This window comes from Gossypium hirsutum, chromosome A09 (assembly GCF_007990345.1).
Source record: "Gossypium hirsutum isolate 1008001.06 chromosome A09, Gossypium_hirsutum_v2.1, whole genome shotgun sequence".
NCBI lineage: Eukaryota > Viridiplantae > Streptophyta > Magnoliopsida > Malvales > Malvaceae > Gossypium > Gossypium hirsutum.
In genome coordinates, this window is record NC_053432.1 from 80,879,566 (window position 1) to 80,890,750 (window position 11,185).

The window sequence follows — 11,185 nt, forward strand, 5'->3', positions numbered from 1 at the left end:
GTTCTACCCTTATCTTTTCTGCTTCTATTACTTCATCGAGATTGAGGACCATAGGGTTTGTTGGATTGTCCCCCGGATTAGAGCCTGAGCCGGCCTGATAATTCATCGGTGCCGAAGCACCGGCCTGAAATGGGTGGGGCCTAATCGTGACTGATGGCTTTCTTGGGTACATGTCAGGTTGTGTCTGAATGTCTGCTGGGGCAAAACCCGGAGGGTAGGTAGGATCTTCATTATCTTCTTCCGCATTGATCAAAGGGCTTTTCCCTTTTTCTAATCCGCCAGCCAATAGACGAGTTAATTGGTCCATCATGCTTTTCTGGGACTCCAACATGTGGTCCCTCATATCTTGCTGGATTTTGGTAAGTTATTCTTGCATACATGCTTGTAATTGATCCTGCATCTCTTTTTGCATTTGTTCCAATCTCTCTAACCTTTGGTCCATTACCCTTGTTTTTTCCCTTGTACCGTAACGATGTTCCAGGGTAACTGCCATGATTTTTAGGGTTTTTTGTGAGTTTTAGTGCATATGATTTTTAGGGGGCCGGTCACTGGCCGGAGTTTTGAAAAAGGTAAAATTTTCCTCTTTTTTTTGTGTTTTCTACATGTTTGTATTTAGTACATATGTTGTTTTAAAATAAGGCGAAAATTGTATATGCGAATAGATTTAAAGAATAAAAAAAAGAACGAAGAGAAATAAGGATAAACCTTCGGCTTAGTCTTTGATCGATCTGTTTTTGCTGTGATTCTTGAGTTTTTTGCTTTGTGTTTTTTTTTCTTTTTGTCTAATATTGCTTATTATTTCATCAAAAAAAACTCTCCTTACAAAGGTTTTCGTTCGCCTTTTTAAATAGCCATTTCTTTACAACTTGCTGCTTAATTAATCACTCTGTTCTTCTTGCAGGTGGATGTGACAAGGGCGGTGGCTAGGGGCAGTGGGAGTCAGAAGGCGGCAGCAGCTAGTTTAGGGTTTTGTTCTTTTTCTTATTTTTTGATTTTGGGCATTGGGCTGATTGGTTTTATTTGGTGGGTTTTGGGCTAGGTTTTGGGGTTAATGAGTTTAATTGGATTGTGGGGGTTTCTGTTGGGTCCCAAAATTGGGCTCTACAAAAACATTATAAAAAAATTAACCTTTATTCATAAACAAATTTAGATAACTAAATTTAATGGTTGAAAAGATAAGCATCTTGAAGTAAAATATTTTTAAAATTTTAATTTGTTTTGATTTTCTATGATTGAGACATTGTTATGCGACATGTGATGTTATAATGTCAATTCTCTAAAAAGAAAATAGAAAAGAAAAATTTAAAGAAAAATACTACTTGAGATTTCAATGCAAAAAATATGGTAATATCATCAAATTAGATTTATTTCATCCTTCAGTTTTATTTAAAAAAAATAGTTTTTTTATTTTTCGTATTTTTCAATCTTTAAATTTATATTATTTATCAAATCACCTCAAAATAAATAGAAAATTTAGTATTTCTTCACTTTTTAGACGTGATATACACGTGGATATCATCACTTACCTTTTTTAAAATTTAAAAAAATTATTTAAAAAAATAAAGCTTATTAAAAATATTTTTAGTGTTTGAGTAAATAATCAAAAATTTTCGTGTTAATAACGTGTCATGAAATAAATAATAAAGAGAGCAAATAACAAGAAATAGGATAGCGAAAAGAAGTAAAACCCTACTTCTAATAAATTTGCTTAATCATCTAACATATAAGAGGTTAAATTGTAAATTTTTCTATAAAAAAACTAAAATAAATTCAAAATATAGTACAAAGATTTTGTGACAAGCAAACATTAACTGATTTAGCTAAGAATTGCATACTTACTTCTATCAATACATGAGAAATGATTATACAAAACAGTAATATTGTCTATTTTCAATAATTTATCGCTACATCAATAATTTTATATTAAATTTTAAAATTTTCTAATATGATGTTAAACTATTAAAAAAATATAGTGTCACTACTTCATACAATATTTTCTCATATGTACATCTAGAATAACGATTATTATATCATCTAACCAACTTTTTTTTTTAAAATTTATCCATTCTTGTAAAACTAAAAAACGTAACATTTAAATTCTTAACTAAAACTTCTTTTTTAATTTAAAAATTGGACCACCCAATTCATGTAACTTTTCAAGCTATCATTTTTTATTAAAATATTATTATTTCTAAAAATATAAATTTTATATTATTTTCATCTGTCATACGTGTCGAAATCTAGATTAACACTTACCATTTAAAATTGTTATTTCTTATTAATAATACCATGCCAACGTATCTTTTAAATTTATTTTTAAAAAAATAAACAGTCAACGTTTTTCACAAGTATCAAGGTTTCTTTATCAAGTCTGGCAGCGTATCAAGTCTTATCTCTTTATCCGATTCATATATTATTAATTAAAACATATATGTGTGGCGGAATCATATATTTTAAATATTTTTATATATATGATAATTATAAAATGTAGTATTTAAAATTAAGAACGAGTAAATTTTGATTCGATTCAAAAAATTAGATAAAAAATTTAAATTTTGAAATAAATAGTTCGAGTTATTTGAGTTAATCAAGTTATTCGGATCAACTCGAATAAAAAATTAAGTTTTTCGGTTTAACTCGAATATGAATTACACAATTCAAATCATCCGAAAATCTGAAAAAAAAAAGATAAAACTACGTCGTTTTGATAAATGTTTACCTTTTTAAAAGTTAAAATTCAAAATAATTAAGTTAAAAGGTAAAACTATGTCGTTCCAATAAATGTTTACCCATTAAGTTATCATTATATTGTTCATGTAGTTAAATAATCTTATATTTCGTCTACTAGTTAAATAATCGGTTCATCTAAACGTAACATTAAGTATAAATAATAGGATTCGTTAACTCGACTCGATTTGACTCGATTCGATTCGATTCGATTCGAAAAAAATTCAAATTGAGTTTGGTTGCTAAAATAAGATTTGTCGACTCGACTAACTCGAAAATTTTTTACTTAATTCGATTCGACACTATCGAATACTTATCCCTATTTAAAACTAATAATAATAATATACATAATATAGAACAAAATAAAATGTATTTTTAATGTACAAATGTGACCCCTCCGGTCTTTAAATATTTTTCATATTTATTTATATGAATCTAGTGTAATTTTTAAAAAAATATTTTTTCGGTACCAAATAAATTTAAATTTGTTGAATAAAGGGTCAGTTTCGGCTCAGGGATTAATTTTTCGTTTCCTTTTGGTTTATTTTCCAGTGCAGGTATTTTATTGGACCCCATGAAATGCTTATTTATTATATTGGTTGCATTTTTTAAAAAATATTTTGAACAGTCTAAAATAAAATAATTTTTTATTTCATTTAAAACTAATCCCTCTTGTTTTTAGTATTTTGTTTCCTCGGGTTTACTTTATCCTCGTTTTAGTAGGATACTGCTTCTTCAAATTTTAACTTGAGTTCACCCCTACAATTTCACATCCTTTACACCCTAAATATATCAAACACCATCAACCACATCCTTTCCTAAAAAAACCTTTGTCGTATCCCTTAACCATCCTTAGTTGCATCCCTTAACCATCGCCGGTCGAACCTCCTGACCGCCGTCCACATCAGCCGCCACACCTAACCTCCGACCAAACCACCAACACGCAACCTAGCCGCCCCATAACCGATGCCACCTTATTGCCCTAACCCTCATTAACTCGAATCCTTACCGGTTTTTCATGATTTCTGAACCTACATTCTAACTAATCGAATATTGTCTCCTAAGAGGAAGGGAAGCGCATCTCAAACCAATGAACCTCGGGATCAATTCCATAACGAATAAGCAAGAAAAAATCAATCGATGGTTCAGGACAAAGGGTTCAATTTGTTGAATATTGATTGTACTACAATATTGTCAAATATTTGGAAAATTGCCAATGCATTGAAGTGGAATTTATTCTGTGACATAAGACCACATTCTGAGGCTAAATTGGTTCGGGAACTCTATGCAAATTTGACTTCATCAATTGAAACAGAAGTTTCTGTCCAAGGCAGGAAGGCATCTTGCGCACCTAAAGCTATTAATGGTTTCTTTAACTTACCCAATATAAAAAATGATGATTATATGAAAATGTTTGAAATGCGTTGATGGGGATTTACTGAAAGAAGTATTAAAGGAAGTTACAGTTCTTGGAACTAAATGGATAATTTCTAAATCTGGTACTCATACTTGTCAAAAAGAGTTTCTGAATCCAACAGTAAAGGTATGGTTTTATTTCATATGATTCAGTCTTATGCTTGTCTCACACAATCAATGTGTTACATCTCATATGCATCAACAACAGCAAACTTATTGGAGATATGCGAAAATTTGAGACAACTCGATAAGGGATGGCATTGCTAGGTAGAAGCAACCAGTTGATGAACTATCAGAGACAAAACCACCCGATCATTTAGATAAGTCAAAACTAGTTCCTAAGCCAAAACCAACCATTTATCCTGACTTCACAACACCTAAAGGACCTATTATTCCTGAATGGACTGAGCCAACATCCACTTTTCCATCATCCAAAGTTGTTGCACAAAACAGACCAGTCTGAAATCATGAGCATGTTACAACACATGCATCAATAGCAGCAAGCTGATTAGAGATATATCTTAATTACATCCATATAAATTTATTTATATGTAAATATAAATTTTAAAATTATTAATTAAGTTTAATAATTTAATTTAATATTTTTTAATTTTAAATAAAATTATACAAAAATATTAAATTTTGTACGAATCAGTACAAGTCAATATTGACCGAAACACACCAAAATTTTGATCGAACTGGAACATAGACTACTTACTAATTTAGGATCGAAATAGTACGACCGATATTGACTACCATGGTCAAGGGTGAACTGTGTACCAATTTGATTAGAAAAATTACTAAATATCCTTTTATATTAAAAATAAGTTATATTATTCAAAGATATTTTAATCTTTTATTAAAAATAAAAAAATACCAATTACATTAATAAAACCTTAAATTTATTACTCAACCAAAGCTTTACTTTAATATTTTTATATATATTTTAATTTTATTATGTTTACTTCATTACGTCCATCAATTATATACTTTAATAAAGTTATTGAATGAGTTGGTGTTATAAATTAACTTCACAGTCGACGCCAAATTAAGATTGACAGCAATATTATGATAAATAATTATATCTATTAAATATTCTTGATCTAATATATTTTTATGTGTAAATTTAGCTTTATTTACCATTTATTTTATTCATTTTGATATTATATATTTCGTTCCAAGGTATATAATTTACTATTTATTATATATTATTTTTTAAATACACTTGTAGGAATAAGTATACCGGCGTGATGGTTACCAAAGCCCAATCCCCAAAGAGAATGTAAGCCTAACGCAACTTTGAAGGATAAAAGCAGAACAGAACTACTTCCACGCTTCAAAGACGAAGAACACCCAAAATAAAATAAAATAAAATTATGGAAGAGCTAAAGCCAAGGCCTGCAAGTTGCTACCCTTTCACTCCATTAGGCTTCTTAGAAAGGGCGGCCACCGTCTACGGCGATTGTACCTCCATCATCTACAATAACACTTCCTTCACCTGGTCCCAAACCCACCGCCGATGCCTCCAGCTAGCTTCTTCCGTCTCCTCCATCGGCATCGGCAGCGGTCACGTCGTCTCCGTTTTAGCCTACAACATCCCCACCATGTACGAGATTCAATTCGGCGTTCCCATGTCTGGTGCTATTCTTAACTGCATCAACACCCGTCTCGATGCTCGCACAGTCTCCGTTCTCCTCCGCCACTGTGAACCAAAGCTCCTCTTCGTCGATACCCTCTCTCAGTCTCTCGCCCTGGAAGCCATCTCCCTCTTCCCCCCTAACAAATCCCCCCCGCTTCTCGTTTTAATCCAAGACGATTACGATGACGCCGGGGGTTCCAATTCCTCATCATCCATAGTTGATTCTCGCTTCTGTTGCACGTACGAGAGCCTGGTGGAGAAAGGTGACCCTAATTTCAAATGGATTAGGCCTAAAAGTGAGTGGAGTCCGATTGTTTTGAACTATACATCAGGCACCACATCATCCCCCAAAGGAGTGGTTCATAGTCACAGAGGAATTTTCACCATGACCGTTGATTCTTTAATCGATTGGGAGGTTCCAAAACAACCAGTTTATTTATGGACACTCCCCATGTTTCACGCTAATGGGTGGTCTTTCACTTGGGGCATGGCTGCTGTCGGTGGCACCAATGTTTGTGTTCGCAAATTCGATGCCTCCACCGTATATAGTTTAATTAAGAAACATGATGTCACTCACATGTGTGGAGCGCCTGTTGTGCTTAACATGTTATCCAATTCCCCTGAAATTAAGCCACTCCCAAATCCTGTTCAAATCCTTACCGCCGGAGCTCCACCGCCGGCGGCAGTGCTGTCTAGGACCGAGTCACTCGGATTCGTCGTGAGTCACGGTTACGGGTTAACCGAAACGGGAGGGCTTGTGGTATCTTGCGCTTGGAAAAGGGAATGGAACAAGTTACCGGCGACGGAGCGAGCAAGGTTGAAAGCGAGGCAAGGAGTGAGAACCATCGGAATGACGGAAGCGGACGTGGTGGACCCTGAGTCAGGACTCAGTGTAAAACGAGACGGGTCAACTCTTGGGGAGATCGTTTTAAGAGGCGCCTCTGTCATGTTGGGTTACTTGAAAGACCCAGACGCCACCAACAAATGCATGAAAGAAAATGGGTGGTTTTACACCGGAGACGTCGGCGTTATGCACTCCGATGGGTACATGGAAATCAAAGACCGTTCAAAGGATGTTATAATCAGCGGCGGCGAGAATCTGAGCAGCGTCGAAGTTGAGTCGGTTCTGTACAATCACCCGGCAATCAATGAAGCGGCGGTAGTGGCTCGACCAGATGAGTATTGGGGAGAGACTCCTTGCGCGTTTGTGAGTTTGAAAAAGGAGTCGACTCAGAAACCGAGTGAGCAGGACATAATACAGTATTGCAGAGCTAAGTTGCCACACTACATGGTGCCCAAAACGGTGGTGTTTAAGGAAGAATTGCCCAAGACGTCGACGGGGAAGATTCAGAAGTTTGCTCTTAGAGATATGGCGAAGGCGCTGGGTCCTTCGTCATCTTCCTCACGGCTGAGTCGGATGTAAGCTCACTTGGTACTCATTATCAGCATGGTCAACATTGGATTGTCGTATTTATGAAATACTAGTGAAAGCCGAATTTATGACTCAGTAAATGGCAATAAAAATATTCTTATAATCTGTACTGGCTTTATTGATAACACATTAAACTTTCATAAAGACTTATTTTTAATGCCTCCACTGCATTATTACAATTAAAAGGAGAGAAGTTACAACAACTCTAATATATTAAAAATTAAGTGTTGTGTAAATAAAAATTTAACAAACTACCCTTTAAAATCAATAAGAAATTAACAGATGGAGGATCTCTAGCGCCTTTAGTGTATAAGTTAAAAGAGATTTTATCAGTAAAAGAAAAACAAAGAAAGTCAAGTGTTTTTAGTTTCATAAAATATTGGGCACCCACCAATAAGTCAGTATATTAGCTTATTAGTACTAATTCCGTAAGCTGATAAGAATACCCGTAAAGGACAAAAAAGGAAATGAAGCGTCGTGCTATAATTGATGTAGACACTTGGTCATTATTTATCTAATTATTATTTAATTTCTTTTCACCATTCAATTATAAAATAATTATTTAAATTTTTTTTTTCACCAATGTTAAAAGTGGCTAACAAAAATATGATGTAGTAATTTTTAAAATTGATATTATTGATGATGGGACTAGATAAGGTAGAGATGGCATTGTTATTCGACAGTTCACTTTACTTATGGCAAGGTGGAGAGCCACCCACCACAAGGGTTGTCTATGTAATAGTGGTGATTAAGTCGGGTTTTAGAGAATGGAGAGGATGGCGGGCGAGAGAGAGAGAGAGAAGAAGAAGAAGATTTTTTATTAGTCAAGGGCTAAGGGTCTATATACTCTTAGTTACAATCTCGAGAAATCAAGTGACATGTCCCTATTGGCGAGTCAAGGGAAGTGGCCAAGTGGTTTGCCACTATAGGTCTAAGTAATGTGACCATTGGACGTGCTTTCAATCACTTCAAATAGAATGTGGTAGTTGAAACAAACGGTGACAACTAATAAGTGATGTCTACTTGTACTCATGTGAATGCAAAGTCAATGAATATCTCAAAGGGTTTATCCGAGGGATAAGCATGACCTTCATTTGACATAAGCCAAAGGGTTGTCTCTAAGGAGTGGAGGTATAACAATTACCCCTAGTCGAGAGGGAGGTTATAATAGCATTGTTTTCAAAAAAAAAATCATGCCCAATGTGTAGGCCTAACCCACCAAAAAAACTAATTTTACTGTTAAAAAATAATAAAATAATAAATATATATTTTATATTTAATTTTAAATTAAAAATATTATTTAAATAGAATACGAGCTAACCCAAGGTACAAAAATCCTTGTCCAACCCTGACCCAAGTCAAGTCAGGCCTATCGAGTCAGATGGACTACCAAGCCTTTGGGCCTATCTAGTATGGTCCATGTTGCTTAGATGTTCACACATGTATGTACTCGCATTTATGGATGTACGTTGCAGTGCATCATAGGGAAACATCAATGGTAGTGTTTGTACCCACTAATATCATATAAGGGCATGGATTCGAACCCCACAAAGGCCAAATGCTTATATTTCCTTGCTCCTTAAACTCCATAGACCCATTTAAACTCTCCCCGAAGTCAAGAGATAAAACCTAGGGACAAAATTAAGCATAGACACCCTAAGCCCAATACCTCAATTATTTGAAAGTCTAAGACTCCGACCTCCCCTCAACAAACATAATAGCAACTTTAACCATTAAACATTTATACATTCTTTTTTTTTGTGACATTTCACGTAAAAAGCATTAAAAAAATCCATCAAATGAATTTATTTAAAAAATAACAAAAATAGAAACACCCCAAAGCCCAAGATAATAGTTGTCCCTTTTTCTCATTCTTTTCTCCTAATATTGTAATTCTCCATTGTTGGATTGAACACTAATGACTGAGATGACTCAGTCTTCGCAGGTTCACTCTTTACCAATTTCATAAGATTCATGCTTGAATTGTTTAAAGTTCATTATTCATAAACTTCTGGTTTATTTTCTATATAGTTGATTACCTTAGATTTTATCAAAGTTGATTCAATTGAGCTACTCTTGTTATTGTCGTTGTCGTTGTTGTTACTATTTTTGACGAACAAAGAGAGCTTCATCATTTGTTCAATTTAACCCACTACGAAAAGGAAAATGAAAGTGCCTTTGAAATCATCAATTTTTAGAGCTAGAGCCACAATACGCTTAATCAAGTTCAGGGAATGGATAAATTGAATAGGTTGAGAACTCGAAATTTCAAACAGAGTTACGAGTGAACTTGCCTTATGGGTTGCTAGACCTGACATCAAACGATTCGTTGGTAAACAAGAGCAATTAGAATGCTACCACTTCGTCCATTTGCAGTGGAAAAAAAAAGGCTAATAAATAGCCTTTTATGTTCACTGGAAAAAAATAGTTTAATAATTATTTTATAAATTAGTAATAATGGAGTCGCAGTCAATTTTGATTAGAAAAAAGAGAGAGGAGAAAAGGCAAAATATAAAAGGAAAAAGAGAGAGAAAGAGAAAAAAACTAAAACTTTTCCTTGACGAGAGAGGAATAGAAAAGGATGAAATGAAATGGAAAAGACTAAAGAGAGAGAGAGAAAAAAATGAAATGAAATGAAAACAAGAAAATTTCGTATTTTTGTATTCACGTGTTAAATCATATTTTTAAATTTTTTTAATAGTTAAGTGATCAGAAATAAATTTATTAATAATTAAAATTAAAATTAATTATTATAAATAATAAATTTTATAAATTAATTCAGTTAAAGTTCGATTAGGGTACATTAAAGATATGAGTGAAAAATATTTATATAATGAATTTATAAAAAAATTTAATATAAAAATCAAATGTGAATTTGATTGGTTTAAATATGATAATTGTTATTATTTGTATTTTTTTTAAATTTATCAAAATATAAAAAATATAAATACACTAAAACTAATATTTATTTTGATAATTCAATTTAGAAACACTTAATATTCATGATGTGTTGATTAACTCCTTTCTTTTATAATATATCATAATAATATAATATTTTGAAATTTTAATTTATTTATATTAAATGTTAAAATATAAAATTATGTAATTAATTTATAGTAGTGATCAATTTAAAACTTTTATTTTATTTTTTTAACTTCTACCTAAAATGTGGTTGGTTTATTTGCTGATTTACAATTTTTAAGATATGTATTTAAAATTGTTAGAAGAAATGTTCTTATATAATTCATGGATTTAATTTTTGTATTTTAATTTTGCTAATTTTGAATTTTAATATATTTTTTAAATTGCTTAAGTTAGTTTTTTTAAAAAAAATTTAAAATTCCAGTCCCCACACAAACAATAGCAATTAAATTTGTTAGATTAAATTTTATTATTAATTCAATAAGTTATGGATTTAGTATATATTCTCTAATTTGATCATTTTTAGTCATTATTCTTTTTAATTTTAAAATTTTAGTCCTACTCGAACAATAGTTATTAAATTCATAAACTAAAATAACATGACTTTTGTGAGTATTATATGAAAATAACAAGCTGATATGACATTGCATATGTGATAATATATTCGTCATATAAGATTTTAGAAATAACATAATTGAACTTAACAAATTTAACAACTACTAATTAATAAGGACTGGAATTTCAAAATATAAAAAGTGAATCGACTAAAATTAACTAAATTAAAGTTTAAAAAGACTAAATTTACAACTCACACATAATATAATAACTAATGCCATAATTTGACCTAAAAGAAAAAGTCAAATAATAATTTGGTCCACTCAAAGAAGATTAAAATTTCTATATTAATTTATCTTTGCGTGGTGTAGATGTTGCATACAAATTAATAATTTTTCATGTCTCAGGTTGAATGAATGAAACATATAAAAATCACAAAAGATTTCATCCAAAGAACAAGTCCCAATGTCCCATAGGAAGAATAATTTCTAATT

At 32.2% G+C, this 11,185-nt stretch overlaps 1 protein-coding gene across 1 annotated transcript; it reads left to right on the forward strand.

Moving 5' to 3' along the window:
• Positions 1-5,319: 5,319 nt before the first annotated feature.
• Positions 5,320-7,319, forward strand: LOC107890571 (probable acyl-activating enzyme 6). The gene has a single exon (XM_016815060.2). It carries the CDS (start codon positions 5,520-5,522, stop codon positions 7,203-7,205), a length of 1,686 nt encoding a protein of 561 aa, XP_016670549.2. The 5' UTR covers positions 5,320-5,519; the 3' UTR covers positions 7,206-7,319.
• Positions 7,320-11,185: the final 3,866 nt, after the last annotated feature.